The following is a 22841-nucleotide window of genomic DNA, read 5'->3' as shown; positions in this document are numbered from 1 at the left end:
ATAGGAACATGAAGGTAAGCCTCCTTGAGATCCAAAGTTACCATCCAATGATCTTTGCCCAGCAGAGGTAAAAGCTGCTGCAACGTCAACATTTTGAACTTGGGAATGTCCAGATAAGTGTTTAGGATAGATAAATCCAAAATTGGTCTCCACGTGTTCCCCTTCTTTGGTACTAGGAACAGGCGAGAATAAAATCCTAGGCCCACTTCTGGCAAAGGGACCGGCTGTATGGCCCCTATTTGGAGCAACAGAGAAACTTGCTTGTGAGCCTCTATTCTTTGTTGAGGAGGAACGTCTGGCATGCCTTTGAAAGGAGGCAAGGTATGGAAATAAAACCTGTAGCCATGGTGTATGATATCCAATACCCATCTGTCTTGGGTAATTAAACTCCAATTTTCTTTGAAAAGTGCCAACCTTCCTCCCAAAGGTGCTGCCAGACGAGAAGGCTCTGGCAGCTGAAAAGGTAGGTCATTGGGTCTGTTTACGAAAGGACTGACCCCTGCCCTCACCAGAAGACTGTGCAGGAGAACTCCCTGTTCTAGGCCTGAAAGAGCCCTGAGCTCTACCCCTACCACGTCTAGATCTACCCCTAGACTGGGAATCATAAGAAGGATACGTCCACCCTTTAGTAGGCCAATTTCTACTAAACTTTGGAGGCTGGACCTGCAAAAAATCTTTAACAGTCTGCATAGACTTAGCCTTGTCTTCCATTTTCTTTAAAACTGCCTCAACAGGAGAACCAAACAACACGTCAGATTGCAAAGGAGCATCTAAAATCCTTGTTTTAACATGGTCAGACAAATTCTGATCCCTCAGCCAGGCGTGCCTGCGAAGAACTGACCCAGTGGCAGCCACCCTAGACGAGGCCTGTACAGCATCAAAACCACATTGCAAAGAATGCTTACCCACCTGTTCAGAAACATGTACTAAATCTTGCAACTCTTTACAATCAATACCTTCTGCCAGAGCATCAACCTTAGCCTTCAATTGTGAAAGGAGATAGTTTTGGTATTTCAACATGTGAAACTGGCAATTCAAAGCCCTCATAGCAAGAGTGGAAGAAGTATAAACTCTCTTTCCCCATCTATCCAAGGCCCTGGCTTCTTTGTCTGCAGGAACCGGATTCTTTACAACAGAAGCCTTAACACCTTTAGGCCCCTGGCTAACAGTTTCTGGGTCTGCCCTAGGACTCTTAAAAGAAACTTATGAGCTTCAGGCACCCTGTAATACCTATCCGGTTTAACAGGAGCAGGAGGCAAAGAATCAGGATTAAGAGAAGCCTCTGTAAAACATCTTCCACTACATCCAAAACAGGAGGTATAGCCAAAGGCCTATGCTGGGGTAAACGAAAATTCCCTAAGCCTTTTCCTGGAATCAGAGAAGTCCTGACCTTCCCACTTAAAATGCTCCCTCATGGAATGAAGAGTTTCTGAAAAAGAAAAATCCTCAGGAGGAGAAGCAGAAGGAGTAGAATCATCCACATCAGAATCAGAATAAGGAGAGTACTCCTGCAAGTCTTCAGCCGAAGAATCTGAAACATCTGAAGCCTGCTCAAAACTCCCTAGCTCAGGCTCCACCCTAGGTCTCTTATCAGGAGGGGGCATAGAACCCTAATCAAAGTAATCAAATCTTCTGCCATTTTAAGCATATGCTTCTTGGGCACAGTTCCAGAAAAAGTAGGGGTGACACCAATTGAAACTGAACCTGGCCTGCCCCTGGGAGAAGCCTTTGAAACAGAAGGAGAGGGCCTAGCCACCCTAGGAAGGGAGGGGAGTATAGTAACCTGAGAAGCCCCCTCAGCCTGACCTGCCTCCTGAGAGGCCACATCTTGCAATAATAAAGTCTCACCCTGGGAACACAAAGAAACCTCCGGTGGAGCCACCGGCTCCACCGACACCTCTAAAGAACCGGCGTCCGGTACAGACGGTTCTTCTAGCCTAGGTTTAACTGCTTTGTCCTTGCGCTTCTTTGAAGAAGCGGGCGGAGCATCCGACGGCATTTTATAATTGCACCGCTTCCCAAAGACTAACCTGGCACAATCCAACCTTCTCTTTATAGTGCGTTTATTGAATCTAGCACAAGAGCGACAGCCAACAACGTCGTGCTCAGGCCCTAAGCAAGGAATACACAAAGTATGATAATCTCTATGCGGTATCTGTTTCCCACAAGAAATGCAATTATTGACTTTTTCTGACATCCGGTAAATCACTGAGGCAAGAAAAACTAAAATATTCCCAACGGGTACTTAGCCAACTTTGAACTCGGTCTGAAACTTCGAAAACGAAAAATCTCAGAACGCCAACCGGCACTTGCAATACTGCTTCTGCATCGGACCATGCGGCAAAAAAGACTGAGGATATGACGTCGGTTATGCGCATTTGTACCCTGACGTCCTGATGTCAGTCAAATGCGCCTTGACCGACGTCAGCCTTATACTTTGATATTCGGGCCGACCGAGGACAGCGGACTACCCAAGTGTAAGGACTGCAGCAATGTGAGATGAAGAACATCTCCAGATTGTTTAAGAAACACTCTCAGTTAGGCACAATGGATCTTCTACAAAGATAAGCCCCATCTGACAGATTTCAAAAAATAAGCCTTAGCACACACTTCTGCTTTAAACTCTTTCCTCTACATTTAAAATTCTAACTGACAAATCATGAGGAGAAAATTAAAAAACGATGACTAAGCTTAGCTCAGGATTTGGTGAGTGACTTGGACATGAGAGAGCAAAGGGAGGAAAACAGGATAGGCAAATACGATAACAAATACTAACAGGAATATCTGCAACTGTATATTGTCTAATTGCACTCAAAGAAATGAAGAATTGTATTTGGGAGACTCCCACAATGAAAGTGTGTGTGTTCTGGAAGGCTGGCTCTACAGAAAAAATCATGCGCGTGTGCTGCATTTCCACCTAATGTTCCCATCCTACAAGGCCCCTAAAAAGTTGAATCTTGAAACACAATTTGGGAGTACTATGTCTAAATAAAATCAAGCAGCAGTTTCTTGCACTCTACTGGTAGTCTTTATGATGCATTCAAACAAATGAAGCAATACTGCTAAAGAGAGAGTTTGATTCATTTTATACAGAAAGCAGTTTGGGGTTTTAGATTTTTTTTATTTTGAATTTATTTGATGACTCTTAGCTGGCTACTTCATGAGTTTACAGACTCTGTAACAAGCCCCTCTATCAAAACCTTCCCTGGAAAGCAAAAATGGAACTCCAACTATGAAAAACCTAGGCCTTCACATAGAAGCATGGTAGCAAATATTGTTAACAAAATATGCAAAACTAACCTGCAGGTTGCTACGAAGTTCGGAAAGAAAAGTGACAGGGGACCGAGTTTTCAGATAAGAGTCCAAGTCTTTCTTGAACTGAGGGGGCATCACTCCAGTGAAGTTAGTAAGAATACGAGGAGCTATATTAATCTCACTGAGCATGTCCACCTAGAGATAGTGGAAATAAAAGTTTAGATTTAAATGTTTCTTGCAAAGTTACATATAATTTTGAAGTCAATTAAAAAATTTTTAAGAGAAAAACAGTAAAACATCTCATTAACAATTTAACAGTTTAGTTTCATACAACATGAAGAATGCAACATGGCTGAAGATCCGAAGGTTACTTATATGACAAAATAACGACAGGTTCACAAGGTCACTCAGAGTTAGACACAGTCAAAGAATATTCAGTATCATACTTTTGACCAGCCCCCACTGTCTTCTCCTCTTAACTCTCAAAATCATGCAACGCACCTCAGATATAATCTTAGCATTGAAGTGAGGTACCAAATCAATGGAACACACTCCCTATGTTATGCTTTGCATGATCCTACTGGGCTTCAATCTTGAGCTTTTTTCAAAGCAAAGCAAAGCACTACAAGTTAGTGTGTCAAACCCATATGTTTTCATCCATGAAGTGATTAAAATTGTCTCCTCAGCATGTACTGCCATCAAATGCTGTTTCTTTGTGGCATCCCACCCAGACCACACAATGCATTGTCCTTGACATCCCGACAAACTGAAGAAAAGATCTTCATAAACTTACCAGACAACTCTGTTTTGCCAGTGTGCCATCCAAGTAGCACCTTCTATAAAGATTAAAAGAAAGTAAAATACCAAAAGGCTGGGTTACTGGTGCAAGCCATGGTGGATTCATGTTCAGCTGCCAAAGGTAGTTTGAGTAAATATTAAACAAACTGAAAACTGTTCAAAAAGACTACCTCTGTCGAACTGTAGAATACTTTTTTGCAAGGGGGACACCACCTAACCCCCCACACTTTATATATATATATATATATATATATATAGATATATATATAGATATGTATATATATATATATATATATATAGAAAAAGGAAGCTACTACATGATAGAGCAAATTCCCAAAAAGGGAAGGCATCTCTGATAAGTATTAGCAAAAAACTAAGGGCACTCATAAAATCGTCTAAGGCCAGCTTCGAGAGAAAAATTGCACAGGACACCAATGATCATCACAAGGCTTTCTTTAGTTATGTTAGGAACCTGGGTGGGAATTCCCAGATATGCTCAGAATTAGTCCAAAATGACAAAAAAATACACCGAACCCACAGACATTGCCAACATCCTAGCTGACAGGTTCAGCGCAAACTTCTCCCCCCCCTCCCCACCAAAAGGGCAAATATCTATCCCAGCAGAGTGCTGCCCCCCTGACATATCAGATGCTCAGGTAAGAGCCGCCCTCTCCAAAGCAAAAAACACAGCATCAATGGGACCAGACGGTGTCCCGGGCTGCGTCCTACATGAACTCCAAGAAGAGCTCAACCCAAACATAAAACTACTGTTCAATCTCAGCCTTACTACAGGATATGTACCCAAAGAGTGGCATACAGCAACAGTGGACCCTCTCCACAAAGGTGGTGCCTCAACAGACCCTGGAAACTATCGCCCCATAAGCCTGACTAGCTTGGTCTGCAAAGCTATGGAAAGGATAATCATGGACCTCATAAATAAAGATATTGGGGACCTACAGACACTGGATCCTACCCAGTTCGGCTTTGTTAAGGGCAGATCCTACCTCTTAAACCTGGTCGACTTCTTTGAAACAGTCGCCAAGGCCACTGACGAAGGGAAGGTGGTCCACACAGCCTACCCGGACCTCGCAAAAGCCTTCGATACAATACCCCACTCGGGCATTATAGATAAGCTCACCAGCTTAAATATAAACCCATGTCACTAGATGGGTTGCAAACTGGCTCAAGGACAGAACCCACATGGTTAGAATTGCTGGAGCCATGTCAGACTCCAAACCAGTTACAAGTGGCGTCCCACAAGGCTCAGTCCTGGGACCTCTCTTGTTTGGTATATATTTCTCGGAGGTACAGGCCAACACAGAAGGATTGCGGCTGACCAAGTTCGCAGATGACTGCAAACTGGGCGCCATAATCGACTCTCCAGCCGACACAAGCATCCTCCAAAAGGGCCTCATAGAAACAGACAACTGGTGCCAGAGCCATGGCCTCAAGCTAAACCCCAAAAAGTGTATAGTCATCCCCTTTGGCAAAAACAAAGAGCCCAAAAATTACCACATAGGTGGCAATCCATTAAGTACAGAAGAAGTAATTAGGGACCTGGGGACCCAAGTTAATAGCAAACTCTCATTTGACAACCACATGGCCAAAGTGGTTAGAAAAACATTTTATATAGCCCACCTAATCATGAAGGGATTCACATCTAGATTAGGGGAGGTCATCGTGCCTCTTTACTCATCCCTCATCAGGCCCATAATCGAGTACAATGCCCCTTTTGGGATGTACCTTACCAAACACCTGCAGCAACTGGAAAGACCCCAAAAGTACCTCACCAAGAGGATCAAAGGGCTCAAACAGATGCCATATGCTGCCCAGTTAAAGAAACTCCAGCTCTACTCAGTGGCATACCGCCTGCTCAGATGCGATCTGTGCCTGACGTATAAAGCCATGTCCAACCCGGAATTAAGGGACATGCTGCACCTCAAAAAATCCAAATCCCATCGAGCTACACGCTCAAGAGACTTGAACCTCAGCACTGAAATAAATAGGACATGCTGGAGGGACAGATTCATAACCCAGAGGCTCCCTTCACTCTGGAATAAAATCCCAGTCCAGGTTAGGCAGAGTCCCTCACTGACTCTCTTCAAGAGGAATCTTGATGAGTGGATGGGAGATCGTAGGTTTACTCTGGGTATCACTTCTGTGTCACTGTTAGGCAGAGGCACAGTATACTAACCTCGAAAAAGGGCATAGCAAAATTAATTTAAAATGGGTGGCGAAAGCCAAACATACTCTGGGCTAGGCTTATAAATGCCCTAGGGCAGATAGCCTAGTATGAACCTATGAACCTATATATATATATATATATATATATATATATATATATATATACATATATATATACATATATATATATATATATATATATATTTATGGGTCTATGTCAGAAGCTCGAGTTATCAGAAACTGGAAATTCATACTACTAGGCATTCAATACCCTATCATTCTTAAAAAGACTGCCTAGAATTTTCCATCTTGAGTAGAAATGTAATACTTTATTTGTGTATAACTGTTTGTTGTGTTTGATAACATCTGTGTACAAATCTTTTTATTTGTGTTTATTTTGTGTTTTAAACTGTAAAAATGTAACAGTTTATTGAAAGTGTTATTTTGGAGCTTTTCTCCCCAGGCCTCCACTGAAAATGGACATGTATCCAGTCGGACTATCCCAGAAAACAAATGTAAAATAAATAAATAATATAGTCAAAACAATTTGCTCGAGTTTCATAAAACTCTAACATCAAACAACAAAACTTTTTTTTTTAATTATACATTTTAGAGGGGGACAAGCCCACATGCACCACCTCCAAGATAGCACGAAATTGGGGAAAGGGGTAAATTCCCTTATTAATACTATTCTGCGTTCTCCATTCAGAAGATTTGAGTATTCAGAAACTTGATCATATCATCTCTAGAAAAAGAATTTCGAGCTTCTGAAAACTCAAACTTCTGAAGTGGATCGATATAATCACAAACACACACACACACACACACACATCTATATATATATATTTAGATTCTGGAGCATTTCTCCCCGGGCCTCCGCTGAAAACAGGATCTGTTGAACCTAGTCAGACTTTCCCGGTCAACAAATGTTAAATGTTTAAAAAAAAAAAAAATATATATGTATATACATATATGCATACATATATACATATATATACACATATATATATATAAAAAATAAAACAGCGGCTTGGAAGAAAACTACTTATAATTAAAAGTCTATATATACAGAAATAAAAATCGACTGAAATAAATTACTAGAGAGACTAAACTGATGATTAAGCTTTCATTCTTTAATGTTAACAGCTTTCATTCTTTAATGTTAACAGAACTTCGTAAGAATAGCATATAATTAATAATACAGTGGCATAGATATGAAGAATCAGAACATGTGAGCTAACCGTAACCAATATAATTCAATAAACAACTTTCATAGTTGAAGTACAGTAAGCAGTAATATGCCACTTTTGATTTGAATTGTTCCTGTGGAATTAGAATAGTTGCAGTAATTAGAATACATGAATAAACATGAAACATGATTTTTATTTCTGTATATATAGAAGTTTAATTACAATATATATACATATATATATATATATATATATATATATATATACATATATATATATATATATATATATATACATATATACACACACACACACACACACACACACAAACATGCATATCTGTGTGTGCAGGTGCGTGTGTATATGTATGTGTGTGTGTGTGTGTGTGTATATATATATATATATATATATATATATAGGTTCCGTTCAGACACCTAGGCAGCGAGAACTTTCCCTGTGGTATACTTGGCTGGGGACATACAGGTGAAGTGATGTACAGTTGTAGAGAAATATGGCTGTTTGCAAATTCCCTGTATACACGCACAAACACACACATATATATATATATATATATATATATATATATATATACACACACACACACACACACACACACACATATATACATATTTACATACATATATACTTTAAAACTTCTAAAATGAATAGAAGACGAAGGAGCCAGTAGTAAGCTTCCGTCCCTTTATTAGTAAACAGGACTTCTTCAGACAAGTGATGCAAAAACACAACAGTACCTCTCTCTCTCTCTCTCTATATATATATATATATATATATATATATATATATATATATATATATATATATATATAGGTAATGCATGTAAAGGGTGGTATTAAACAGCTCTAACCATTAACATTTTGCAATGTCTAATAGTGTGCCAATAAGATATTAATAGTAACAAGTGTCAATCAACTCAATGAGTGAACCTAAGTAACTTAAGTAGGTGTCAATCAACATGTTAAAAGTTCTAGCGTCTCCACCTTGAAACACATTTGACATTTAAACTCTCATTCAACCCAGGAGGGGAATCTGCACTGTGTTTCAGCTGTAACAATTCTTTCACTTCTAATAGATTATTTACATTTCCAAAAAATGAATCTATTTTCTGTTAAGACCAGAAATTTAAAGCCAGAAAAATTATGACAACCATTTGTGTTTTGCCAATGCATTTCTAGTGTCATTATTTCTGACTGCAGTTAAATGCTCCTTGATCCTAGAAGACAGCATTCTTGTGGTCTTCCCAATGTAGAAAGCTGGGCAGGAATTACACACAGCAGCATAAATGACATTATTAGATTTACAATCATAATGTTCATGGAATTGCAATGTAAAATTATTATGATTGAAAACAAATCGGTATCCTATAAAAATATGAGGACAGGCAACACACAGACCACATGAAAACATTCCAATATCTAAGTTTTGTGACAAACATTGATCAATAAGAAACTTATTGTCTCTATTCTTGAAAGAAAATATGAGTGATCTTGTTTTTTTATGTAAAAAAAAAACGAGAAGCACCTAGTCTATTTGCAACTTCCTGGCTATTAGTTAATATGTCCCAGTTATTGAGAATTATTCTCTTAATCTGTGTGGAATCCCTGCAAACGGGAATAGGAAAAGCCACTGCCCAATCACGCAAGACATTCTGTTGTGAGGGAGTATTGGAAGAAGCAGAAGGAGGGTACAGAAGATACATGGAATTAGTATGTAAAGAACCAGAAGTGGTATGTGGACTTTTAGATGAAATTCGATTGGTTGGGGATCTGTGTGTTATTTGAGATAAACTGTCAGTCGTCATGACAGAGTTGGAGACATAAGAAAGTACAGTTTTGTACCTACCATAAATGTAGATGTCCGATAGATATACAACTGCAGTCATAACATATGGGTTGTCCTGCCTCAGGCAGCCCTCGGTCGGCCGAATTCCAAAGTCTGGGTCCGGCGTCGGCTGGTGTCGCCTCCTCTCCGACGTCACCACGGCTGGAGTATAAAGGCATCGGCCGACGCCATCTTCTTCAGTGTTTCTTGCCCCAGATGCCAGGTGCCCACCTAGGAAGGCTAAATTTGTTAAAGGGATAAAAATAATCCCAAACATGCACAACAGTAATAAACAGATACACCATAGGAATACCCCCAGCTAATGGGAAAAGGGGTAGGGACCCAAAAAGAAGGATACAGAGGGGTGGGAGGGAGGGAAAATCCGACTGCAGTTGCATATCTATCGGACATCTACATTTATGGTAGGTACAAAACTATACTATGTCCTTCAAGAATGCAACTGCAGTCATAACATATGAGTTGAATACCATATCCAAGCTTGGGGTGGATGGAGCTAAGATAAGGATGGTGTAGCTAAAATCCCCTGCAGGACTGCCGAGGCAAAGCCTGCTCGGGATCTGGAATATAAGGGCAGGTTGTAGTGCTTGGTAAATGTATGCACGGAGCTCCATGTAGCAGCCTCTAAAATGTCCTTTGTTGCCACTCCTCTTAGAAAAGCTGTGGAAGTGGCCATAGCTCTGGTGGAATGTGGCCTAATATTGGCTGGCACACCTTTTCCATGGAAAGAATAGCAGAATCTGATGTAATGTCCAATCCATTTTGAAATTTTTTTTTTTTTGAGATTGCTTTTCCTTGCACTCCAGCAGCATAGGCTACAAACAGTTGGTCAGACTTTCTGGTGGCCTTAGTTCTGTCCAAGTAGTAACGTAGTTGTCTGTGTATGTCCAAAGTATGCAGTAGCTTTTCCCCCCTGTTTTGACGATTGGGGAAGAATGCAGGCAGGTGAATAGCTTGATTTAGAGACACCCTGGAAATAACTTTGGGCATGAATGTAGGATTGGTTCTTAGAGAAACTCTGTCTTGATGAAAAATGAGGAAGGGGGGCACTGCCATGAGTGCCTGTATCTCCGAAACTCTTCTTGCAGATGTGACTGCCAATAAGAAGGCCGTCTTCCATGAAAGAAATTGCATTTCTGAACTTGCTGCTGGCTCAAATGGAGGCAGAGTTAATTTTTCCAACACATAATTGAGATCCCATGCAGGTACTGGCTGTTTTCTGGGAGGTTTGACATTCTTTATTCCTCTTAGAAACTGTCTTAGCAATGGATGAGAAAACACTGGAGGGTCACAGTTGTATTTTGCTGAGATTGCTGAGGCATGAATTTTTATTGAAGAGTATGGAAGTCCAGTATGAAGTAGTTCTGCCAAGTATTCTAAAATCTGAGGTACACTCGGTAATGCTGTGTCCTGACCCCTGTTGGCATTCCAGATGCTGAATCTCTTCCATTTGGCTGAATATGTTTTTCTTGTGGAAGGCCTGCGTGCTTCCAGCAGGATGTCTTGAACCGATTTTGATAGAGAGTTAGGAGGAGAAATCATGTTAGCCTCCAGGCTGTCAGATGTAATGATTTCAGGTCTTGATGTACAGTCCTGTAATTGTGTTGTGTTAGGAGCAGGGGCCATAGGGTCAGAGGCCATGGTTTGGTCCGAGTTATGGTCAATAGCAATGGGTACCAGTGCTGCCTTGGCCAGTCTGGAGCTATCAAAATACCTGTTGGTTGTTCTGCTTTGATCTTCAGTATCACCTTGGTCAGCAGAGGCAGAGGAGGGAATGCATAAATTTTTTAGAGTTCCAGCTGAAGGAGAGAGCATCCGTCTTCCAGGCTAGAGGATGGTGAGTCCTTGTGCAGAACTTTTTCAGGTGATGATTTAAGTGGGAGGCGAAAAGATCTACATCCGATCTTCCCCATGTCCTTGTCAGTTGAGAGAAAATGTGAGGATGCAGCATCCATCCGTGTGGATCCATGAAATTTCTGCTCAGGTTGTCCGCCAGTACATTGTCCTTGCCTGGTACAAACTGGGATTGTAAATGTATCTTCAAGCTCAGGGACTTTTCCCAGAGAAGCATTGTTAGTCTGCAGAGGGGATAAGAATGAGTGCCTCCCTGGTTGTTTATGTACCACATGACAGTGGTGTTGTCCGTCTGTATCAGTAAATGCCCTTGTTGTAGTGATTTTTCGAAAATCTCGATTGCATGTATCACTGCCAACATTTCCTTTTGGTTTATGTGCAGATGTCTTTCCTTTGGGGTCCATTGCCCTTGAATGCATCTGTCCTCCATGTGCACCCCCCATCCATGGTCTGAGGCGTCTGTTGTAATCATTTGGCCTACTTGAGGTCTGTTGAAAGACATGCCTATGTTTTGCTGACTGGCTTGAGCCCACCATAAAAATTCTTTTTGCAGACATGGAATAAGTGGGATTATGTCCTCTAGGCTTTGGCTGTGTTGAGACCATAAGTTTTCTAAATACCATTGCAGCTTTCTCATATGAAGTCTTGCCAAAGTTATCAGAAGGATGCAAGATGCCATGAACCCCAGGGCCTGCAGGATTTTCCTTGCAGTCAGCTGGGAGAGTTTTGCTAGGCCTTTGAAGTACACTGGTAAATGCTGCTGTTTTTCCTCTGTGAGGTAGGCCATTTGGTTTTCTGTGTCCAGTTTGGCTCCTAAGAATATAATCTGTTGGGATGGCAGTAGTTTTGACTTCTGAATGTTGACCGTGTATCCCAAGGCCTGCAGTAGATGCATGACATAGTCCAAATTTTCTTTTAAGGTTTGTTGTTGTCTGCTTGTATGAGACAGTCGTCCAAGTAGGGGTACATTTGAATCCCCTGCAGTCTGCAGTGTGCCACTACTGATGACCGGCATTTTGTGAACACTTTGGGCGCAGATAAGCCAAACGGCAATGCTGAGAATTGATAATGCTCTGTCCCTGCAGGAAATCTGAGGTATCTTCTGCAGCTTTGTCTGATAGGGACATGCAAGTATGCCTCCTTGAGGTCCAGAGTGACCAGCCAAGACCCCTTGCCCAGCATGGGAAGGAGTTGCTGCAACGTCAGCATTTTGAACTTTGGCACTATGAGAAAAGTGTTTAGAGATGACAAGTCCAGTATGGGTCTCCATTTGTTTTCCTTTCTTGGAACAAGGAACAGCCTTGAATAAAATCCCTGGCCTTGCTCCTGAGGAGGAACCCTTTCTATTGCTTTTATACTTAACAGCTTGGAAACTTGAGAGAGTGCCTCTGCCCTTTGATGATGTGGCAGGTTTGGCATGCCTTGTCTTATTGGTAATGTGTGGAAGTGGAATCTGTAACACTTGTCTATCAAATCCAGAATCCAGTTGTCCTTGGTTAAAATATGCCAGTTTTGTGAGAATAAGGATTATTTTCCGCCCAAGGGTGCTTCTCTTTGAACCTTTGTAGGCGGAATGAAAATCAAGTCATTGCGATTGTCCTTGTGGTGCAGCTGAACTGTCTGTACCACTTCTTTGATTTGGAGGTTGCCATTGGCGTCCCCTGTAAGATCCTCGGTATTGCCCTCTACCTCGGCACGTCTGCTTTTCCCCTTTGAAACTTGTCTGAGCCGGGGAAGGACCAATTCTTTGAGGGCCAGTTTCTGCTGAATCTGGGTGGCTGAACCTGAAGGAAATCCTTGACTGTATGTACTGACTTTGCTTTTTCCTCTATGGATTTCAATACATCTTGTGCATTAGCACCAAAAAGCTTCTGTTTTTCCAAAGGTGCATCAAGTAACTTTACTTTAACATGGTCAGGCAAAGACTGATCCTTTAACCAAGCATGTCTACGTATCACAGCCCCAGTCATAGCTGCCCTACATGAAGCTTCCAGTGCATCATAACCACACTGAAGAAAATGGTTATTAACCTGCTGAGTGTTATGTTTATGATCCTGCAATGCCTTTTTATCAATAGGCTCAGGAGAGGCTAACTTTTTCTGTAAATCATCCAGGAGAAAATCCTGGTACTGAAACATGTGAAAAAGGCAATTTAGTGACCTCATTGCCAGGGTAGTAGAAGTATATACTTTTTTACCCCATCTCTCCAGGGACCTTGCTTCCCTGTCTGCTGGCAGTGGGTTTTTGGCAGAGGAGGTAGCCACTCCCTTGGGGCCCTGTGAAATAGTTTCTAGATCCACAGACTGGGCCTTAAAAAGGTGCTTGTGGGTGTCAGGGACCCTATAATATCTGTCCGGCTTGACAGGAGCCGGAGGAAGAGAATCAGGGTTAGCACTGGAGTCAGAGAAAACAACATCCAAAACATCCATAATAGGTGGAATAGCTAAAGGCCTGTGCTGGGGAAGCTTGAGGAAGGTACAAAGCCTTTTCCTGGAGTCAGAGAATTCCTGACCCTGCCATTGAAAATGTTCCCTCATGGAATGCAGGACTTCACCAAATGAGAAATCCTCTGGTGGGGAGGCAGAGGGAATAGATTCCTCAGCATCAAAGTCCTCTTAGGCCTGGAAGGATTCCTCTTGGGTATCAGAATGTTCAGAATCCCCAGAGGCTTCATCCGAAGAGAGGTCGTCCGCCTGCTCAGTTCTGGGCCTTTTCTCTGCAGGTGGCTGAGAACCCCTCTCCGGATGAGGCTGAGACCCCCTGATAAGGGAAATAAGATCAGCAGCCAGAGACATGATTTGCTTATCAGAAGAAGGGGCCTGGGCAGTAGGTCTAGGATGGGCCTTGGCCTGACTGGCGGCCTTAGCACGTGCAAAGGCCTTGATGGACATGGATACAGGAGGCCTAGCAGCCCCACGTGCAGGCGTAACCTTGTCCACAGAAATGGTGTCGGGTAGATCCAAAACTTCGGTTTCCGGAGGAAAATCAACAACCGGCACCGGAGAAATCTCCGAGACCGAAGGTCGTGTTAACGCTGTGTCGTCGGCCTGGAGTGGTAGATTTACCACTTCCGAAGGAACCGGAGCACTAGCAGAGGGTTTGGGAGTAGCATCGGTAGTGGACACGGGCCGAGGATGTCGGTCCTGGTCCTTGCGTTTTTTAGCAGATTGGGTAGTCGGTTGATCCGACGGCATGATATACGCAAAAGATTCACCGAAAAAGTCCTCGGCGAATTCTGCCTGGCGCCTGAGAGTGCGCTTATTAAACCAGGCACAGGCAGCACAAGCCGAGACGTCGTGGTCTGGGCCCAGGCAAGGAAGGCAAAGAGAATGGAAGTCCTTATGAGGTATTTGCTTACCACAAGACAAACAATTATTAACTTTCACAATTTGTTCTGACATCGGCTGAGGCAAGAATAAATGTTCCCCAACGGGGTACTTAGCTTTTAGATGACTTCGGTACTGAAAACACAGGAGCTGACCGACCGGCACTTGCGAACTGCTTCTGCTTCGGGCACCGCGCGGCAAGAAAGAATGAAGAAGATGGCGTCGGCCGATGCCTTTATACTCCAGCCGTGGTGACGTCGGAGAGGAGGAGACACCAGCCGACGCCGGACCCAGACTTTGGAATTCGGCCGACCGAGGGCTGCCTGAGGCAGGACAACCCATATGTTATGACTGCAGTTGCATTCTTGAAGGACATCTAGAAATATTACCATTTCTGGGAAGGAAGCCAGTTTTGATAATTGGTGAAAACTGACTTGGTCTAGCCACTAACTTCTGTAATAATGGAGTCCAGCAACCCCAAAGGGTAGTATCTATCAACAAAGATTTGAGAAAGTACAGTTTTGTACCTACCATAAATGTAGATGTTCGAAGATCCACATTGCTGCAGTCCTTACACTTGGGTAGTCCGCTGTCCTCGGTCGGCCCGAATATCAAAGTATAAGGCTGACGTCGGTCAAGGCGCATTTGACTGACATCAGGACGTCAGGGTACAAATGCGCATGACCGACGTCATATCCTCAGTCTTTTCTTGTCCCAGATGTCAGAAGACCCTAAAAATAAAAGGTCAAAACCAAAAGACAGCAAACAAACTACCAACCACCCTTGCACTAACTATATGTACAATATATACAATATACACAATATTTACAACCCAACCCACACAACCACCTCTAACTACAGAGGGGAAGGAGGGAGGGTAAATTGGACTGCAGCAATGTGGATCTTCGAACATCTACATTTATGGTAGGTACAAAACTGTACTATGTTCTTCATCTCACATCCCTGCAGTCCTTACACTTGGGTAGAATCCCAAAGCAGAGGTAAGGGAGGATGGCCAAACTACAAGGAAGCAGGAGCTGCCAAAATGCCCTGCAAAACAGCAGTGGCAAAACCAGCCCTGGATTTAGAGTAAAGTGGCAGGTGATAATGCCTAGAGAAAGTATGCACTGAACTCCAAGTAGCTGCCTCCAAAATATCCTTGGTTGCCACTCCCCTCAAAAAGGCTGTTGAAGTGGCAGTAGCCCTAGTGGAATGAGGCCTAATCCCAGCTGGAATCTCCTTGCCATGATGGGAATAACAGAAAGCAATGCAAAACCCAATCCACTTAGAAATAGTTTGTTTTGACACAGGCTTGCCCTGAGAACTCAAAGCAAAAGAAACAAACAACTGCTGAGACTGCCTGAACCCTTTAGTTCTGTCCAAATAATATCGCAACTGCCTGTGTACATCTAAAGTGTGCAAAATCTTTTCCCCTTTATTTTGGGGATTTGCATAAAAAGTAGGCAAATGAATAGTTTGGTTTAAAGCCACACTAGAAACCACCTTAGGCATAAAGGAAGGATTAGTATGCAAAGATACCCTATCCTTATGGAAAATCAAGAAAGGCTCAACCGCCATAAGGGCCTGTAATTCAGAAACCCTTCTTGCAGAGGTAATGGCCAACAAAAAGGCAGTTTTCCATGATAAATATTTCAACTCAGAAGTAGCTGCAGGCTCAAAAAGTTGTAGAGTGAGTTTCTCCAACACAAAATTGAGATCCCAAGCAGGAGTAGGAGCTCTATGGGGTCTTATATTCTTTGCCCCTCTAAGAAATTGCTTGAACAAAGGATGAGAAAACAATGGAGGGTCACATTCATAGTGAGCTGAAATTGCAGCAGCATGAACCTTTATAGAAGAGAAGGACAAACCTTTGTCCAGTAACTCAGTAAGATATTGAAGAGCCACACTTAAATTAGGCTCAGAAACATCAAAATCCTTTGCTGCACTCCAAAATAAAAATCTCTTCCATTTATCTGCGTACACTTTCCTTGTACTAGGCCTTCTAGCTTCCAAAATCACATTCAAAACTTGTTGTGGAAGTTGAGACCCTCTATGGTTCAAAACAGAATATGCCAGGCTGTTAGGTGAAGAGAGTGAAGTTTGACATTGAGCAAATGGCTGTCCTCCTGTGACAACAGGTGTGGAATCGAAGGCAAAGGCCATGGAGGCTTCCGTACCAGACTTCTCAGTAATGGGTACCAGTGCTGTCGAGGCCAATCTGGAGCTATTAAAATCATCCTTGGCTTGTCCTGTCTGACCTTTAGAAGTACCTTTGGGAGGAGAGGCAGAGGTGGAAAGGCATACAGATGAAGATTGCTCCAATTGAAAGAAAGAGCATCCACTTTCCAAGCTGTGGGATGAAACCTTGTTGTGCAATACTTTGGCAGCTGATGGTTTAGTGGAGAAGCGAACAGATCTATGTCTGGAGTTCCCCATGACACTGTCAATTTCTGAAATACATGAGGATCCAATTTCCACTCGTGGGGATCCATAATTCTTCTGCTCAACACATCTGCTAAGGAGTTCTGCGCTCCTGGCAGAAACCTTGCCTGAAGATTGAGCTGTAAACTGAGAGCAGTCTCCCAACAAAATCATTGCTTGCCTGCATAGAGGATAAGAATGTGTTCCCCCTTGCTTGTTGATGTACCACATGACAGTTGTGTTGTCTGTTAGAATCAACACCTGCCCTGGAAGAAGTAAATCCTTGAAAGCTATTAATGCAAACTGGACTGCTAACATCTCCTTCAGGTTGATATGTAGATGTTGTAGTCTGGCAGGCCACTTGTCTTGTATCCACTTTCCATTTAGATGAGCTCCCCAAGCTTTGTCTGAGGCATCTGTCGTTAAAATCTGACTCGCCTCTGGCCGGGTCACAGAGAGTCCCTTGTTTAGGTGACATTCCTGAGCCCAACACAAAAATTCCTTTTGAATGCAAGGTATTATTTGAATGACAGTGTCCAGATCCTGGCAGTGCTGTGTCCATAACATTTTTGAGATACCATTGCAGCTTCCTCATATGCAGTTTGGCATTGGGAAGCACCAGAATACAAGATGACATGAACCCTAAGGCTTGAAGGACTGTCCTTGCAGTCAGCCCGGACTGATGAGATAGTTGATGGAAGTAAAGGGAAAGACTCTTTTGTTTGTCCGGGGTTAAAAAGGCCATCTGGGATGCTGTATTCAGTCTTACACCCAGAAAGCACATGCCCTGAGAGGGTACTTGACTGGACTTTATTTCGTTCACAGAATACCCCAGGCATCTTAGCACTGCTATCACATATTCCAAATGATGAAGAAGCTCTTCCCTTCCTTGAGCCAGAATCAGGCAGTCGTCCAAATAAGGATAGATCTGTATTCCTTTTAGCCTGAAGAAAGCTATCACTGGAGCCAGAACTTTCGTGAACACTCTGGGCGCAGTAGATAAGCCAAAGGGCAATGCAGAGAACTGATAGTGAGAAGTCCCAGCTCGAAAACGCAGATACTTCCTGCAACTTAGTCTGATAGGAACATGAAGGTAAGCCTCCTTGAGATCCAAAGTTACCATCCAATGATCTTTGCCCAGCAGAGGTAAAAGCTGTTGTAACGTCAACATTTTGAACTTGGGAATGTCCAGATAAGTGTTGAGGATAGATAAATCCAAAATTGGTCTCCACGTGTTCCCCTTCTTTGGTACTAGGAACAGGCGAGAATAAAATCCTAGGCCCACTTCTGGCATAGGGACCGGCTGTATGGCCCCTAGTTGAAGTAACAGAGAAATTTGCTTGTGAGCCTCTATTCTTTGTTGAGGAGGAACGTCTGGCATGCCTCTGAAAGAAGGCAAGGTATGGAAATAAAACCTGTAACCTTGGTGTATGATATCCAATACCCATCTGTCTTGGGTAATTAAACTCCAATTTTCTTTGAAAAGTGCCAACCTTCCTCCCAAAGGTGCTGCCAGGCGAAGGCTCTGGCAGCTGAAAAAGTAGGTCATTGGGTCTGATTACGAAAGGACTGACCCCTGCCCTCACCTGAAGACTGTGCAGGAGAACTCCCTGTTCTAGGCCTGAAAGAGCCCTGAGCTCTGCCCCTACCACGTCTAGATCTACCCCTAGACTGGGAATCATAAGAAGGATACGTCCACCCTTTAGTAGGCCAATTTCTACTAAACTTTGGAGGCTGAACCTGCAAAAAATCTTTAACAGTCTGCATAGACTTAGCCTTGTCTTCCATCTTCTTTAAAACTGCCTCAACAGGAGAACCAAACAACACATCAGATTGTAAAGGAGCATCTAAAATCCTTGTTTTAACATGGTCAGATAAATTCTGATCCCTCAGCCAGGCGTGCCTGCGAAGAACTGACCCAGTGGCAGCCACCCTAGACGAGGCCTGTACAGCATCAAAACCACATTGCAAAGAATGCTTACCCACCTGTTCAGAAACATGTACTAAATCTTGTAACTCTTTACAATCAATCCCTTCCGCCAGAGCATCAACCTTAGACTTCAACTGTGAAAGGAGATAGTTTTGATATTTTAACATGTGAAACTGGCAATTCAAAGCCCTCATAGCTAGAGTGGAGGAAGTATAAACTTTCTTTCCCCATCTATCCAAGGCTCTGGCAGCTGAAAAGGTAGGTCATTGGGTCTGTTTACGAAAGGACTGACCCCTGCCCTCACCTGAAGACTGTGCAGGAGAACTCCCTGTTCTAGGCCTGAAAGAGCCCTGAGCTCTGCCCCTACCACGTCTAGATCTACCCCTAGACTGGGAATCATAAGAAGGATACGTCCACCCTTTAGTAGGCCAATTTCTACTAAACTTTGGAGGCTGAACCTGCAAAAAATCTTTAACAGTCTGCATAGACTTAGCCTTGTCTTCCATCTTCTTTAAAACTGCCTCAACAGGAGAACCAAACAACACATCAGATTGTAAAGGAGCATCTAAAATCCTTGTTTTAACATGGTCAGATAAATTCTGATCCCTCAGCCAGGCGTGCCTGCGAAGAACTGACCCAGTGGCAGCCACCCTAGACGAGGCCTGTACAGCATCAAAACCACATTGCAAAGAATGCTTACCCACCTGTTCAGAAACATGTACTAAATCTTGTAACTCTTTACAATCAATCCCTTCCGCCAGAGCATCAACCTTAGACTTCAACTGTGAAAGGAGATAGTTTTGATATTTTAACATGTGAAACTGGCAATTCAAAGCCCTCATAGCTAGAGTGGAGGAAGTATAAACTTTCTTTCCCCATCTATCCAAGGCCCTGGCTTCCTTATCTGCAGGAACCGGATTCTTGACAACAGAAGCCTTAACACCTTTAGGCCCCTGGCTAACAGTTTCTGGGTCTGCCCTAGGACTCTTAAAAAGATACTTATGCACTTCAGGCACCCTGTAATACCTATCCGGTTTAACAGGAGCAGGAGGCAAAGAATCAGGATTAAGAGAAGCCTCTGTAAAAACATCTTCCACTACATCCAATACAGGAGGTATAGCCAAAGGCCTATGCTGGGGTAAAAACAAAAATTCCCTAAGCCTTTTCCTGGAATCAGAGAAGTCCTGACCTTCCCACTTAAAATGCTCCCTCATGGAATGAAGAGTTTCTGAAAAAGAAAAATCCTCAGGAGGAGAAGCAGAAGGAGTAGAATCATCCACATCAGAATCAGAATAAGGAGAGTACTCCTGCAAGTCTTCAGCCGAAGACTCTGAAACATCCGAAGCCTGCTCAAAACTCCCTAGCTCAGGCTCCACCCTAGGTCTCTTATCAGGAGGGGACAAAGAACCCCTAATCAGAGTAATCAAATCTTCTGCCATTTTAAGCATATGCTTCTTGGGCACAGTTCCAGAAGAACTAGGGGTGACACCAACTGAAGCTAAACCTGGCCTGCCTCTAGGAGAAGCCTTGGAAACAGAAGGAGAGGGCCTAACCACCCTAGGCAGGGAGGGGAGTATAGTAACCTGAGAAGCCCCATCCCCCTGACCTGCCTCCTGAGAGGCCACATCCTGCAATAACAAGGTCTCTCCCTGGGATCCCAAAGAAACCTCCGGTGGAACCACTGGCTCCACCGACACCTCTAAAGAACCGGCGTCCGGTACAGACGGTTCTTCTAGCCTTGGCTTCACTGCTTTGTCCTTGCGCTTCTTCGAAGAAGCGGGCGTCGGAGCATCCGACGGCATTTTATAATTGCACCGCTTCCCAAAGACTAACCTGGCACAATCTAATCTCCTCTTTATAGTGCGCTTATTAAATCTAGCACAAGAGCGACACCCAACAACGTCGTGCTCAGGCCCTAAACAAGGAATACACAAAGTATGACAGTCTCTATGCGGTATCTGTTTCCCACAAGAAATACAATTATTCACTTTTTCTGACATCCGGTAAACCACTGAGGCAAGAAAAAACTAAAATATTCCAACGGGTACTTAGCCAACTTTGACTCGGTCTGAAACTCCGAAAACGAAAAATTTCAGAACGCCAACCGGCACTTGCAATACTGCTTCTGCATCGGACCATGCGGCAAAAAAAACTGAGGATATGACGTCGGTCATGCGCATTTGTACCCTGACGTCCTGATGTCAGTCAAATGCGCCTTGACCGACGTCAGCCTTATACTTTGATATTCGGGCCGACCGAGGACAGCGGACTACCCAAGTGTAAGGACTGCAGCAATGTGAGATGAAGAACATCAGCACATTCTTTTTTAAAATTGTTTTCATCACTGACCAACCTAGAAATATGAATAAATTGTCCTCTGGCCATATTTTGCTTCAAAAAAAGTGGATGCATACTAGTGTAGTCTAGATAATTGTTTCTGAAAGCACTTTTTCTGTGTAGTGTAGATGACCAAGTTAACCGATTTGGGTCAAAAGAGAGACAGGAGTCTAAAAAAGTAGCTTGTTTCACACATGAAGACAATTTGAATGTAAAAAAAGGAATACTAGCAGAAAGAGCATCCAAAAATTATGCAGTCGTTGCTCACCACTCTCCACACAAAAAACACATCACTGTATCTCTTATAAAGCTGTACAAACTTGAAGTCAGGTAAATGGATGAGAGAATTCAACTCCCAGGCAGCAAGAACCAGACTGGCAAAGGCTGGTGCCATTCTCGAACCCATGGCTACACCTTTAATTTGCTGATATACAGATGAATTAAAATGAAAACAATTGCCTTCTAATACTAATATTGCCAATAGGCTAATGGTATCTATTCTGCCTTGCTCAAAGGATGTAGCTAGGGATAAATAGGAATGCAACAAATTAATGCCTTCATCATGGGGAATGCTGGAATAAAGCGATTCTATATCAAATGTAATCAATAGGATATTTTCAGAGGTGGGTGGATACTGAAATAAAGTGTTTAAAAAATCCCAGGAATCTCAAAGATAAAACTGCGACCTTTGTACAATTGGACTGAGCGTCCAGTCAAGGAATTCCGAAAATTTCTCAGTCTTCATTTTCTGGTTGGAGACTACGTGCCTGAAGGGTGGACTGACAGGGTCCTTATGCAATTTAGGAATACCAAAAAATTTCACTAACTGAGGACTGCTGGGATTCCACACAGATTAAGAGAATAATTCTCAATAACTGGGACATAAAACTAATAGCCAGGAAGTTGCAAACAGACTAGGTGCTTCTCCTGTTTTTTTTTTTTTAAAATAAAACAACAATATCACTCAAATTTTCTTTCGAGAATAGAGACAGTAGGTTTCTTAATGATCAATGTTTGTCACAAAACGTACGATATTGGAATGTTTTCATGTGGTCTATGTGTTGCCTGTCCTCATATTTTTATAGGAAACCGGTTTGTTTTCAATCATAATTTTACATTGCAATTCCATGAACATTATTATTATAAATCTAGTACTGTCATTTATGCTGCTGTGTGTAATTCCAGCCCAGCTTTCTACATTGGGAAGACCACAAGAATGCTGTCTTCCAGGATCAAGAAGCATTTAGCGGCAGTCAGAAATAATGACACTAGAAATGCAATGGCAAAACACAGATGGTTATGTCAACATTTTTCTAGCTTTAAATTTCTGCTCTTACAAAAAATAGATTAATTTTTTAGAGATGTAAATAATCTATTAGAAGTGAAAGAATTGTTGTGGCAGCTGAAACTCAGTGCGGATTCCCTTCCTGGGTTGGATGAGAGTTTAAATGTCAAACGTGTTTTAAGGTGGAGACGATAGAACTTTTAACATGTTGACTGACACTTAAGTCATTTAGGTTCACTGATTGACTTGATTGACACTTGTTACTGTTAATATCTTATTGGCACACATTTGACATTGCAAAATGTTAATGGTTAGAGCTGTTTAATACCACCTTTAACATGCACTACCTCTCTATATATGGACACTATTGTGTTTTTGTATCACTTGTCTGAAGAAGTCCT

General features: G+C 42.6%; 1 protein-coding gene across 1 annotated transcript in view; it reads right to left on the bottom strand.

Annotated features, from left to right (window-relative positions):
• The window catches only part of CNOT1 (CCR4-NOT transcription complex subunit 1), a 4219019-nt gene that overhangs the window by 199149 nt on the left and 3997029 nt on the right, over nucleotides 1-22841 (bottom strand). Inside the window, exon 45 of the mRNA XM_044079520.1 lies at nucleotides 3301-3450. Within this exon, the coding sequence (XP_043935455.1) occupies nucleotides 3301-3450 (150 nt within the window). The remainder of the gene's footprint in view (nucleotides 1-3300; nucleotides 3451-22841) is intronic.

The sequence above is a fragment of the Protopterus annectens genome, chromosome 8.part0, assembly GCF_019279795.1.
Source record: "Protopterus annectens isolate FY-2018-M chromosome 8.part0, PAN1.0, whole genome shotgun sequence".
NCBI lineage: Eukaryota > Metazoa > Chordata > Ceratodontiformes > Protopteridae > Protopterus > Protopterus annectens.
The sequence above is the reverse complement of the archived record's forward strand: the minus strand, read 5'-3'. Positions and strand labels throughout refer to the sequence as shown.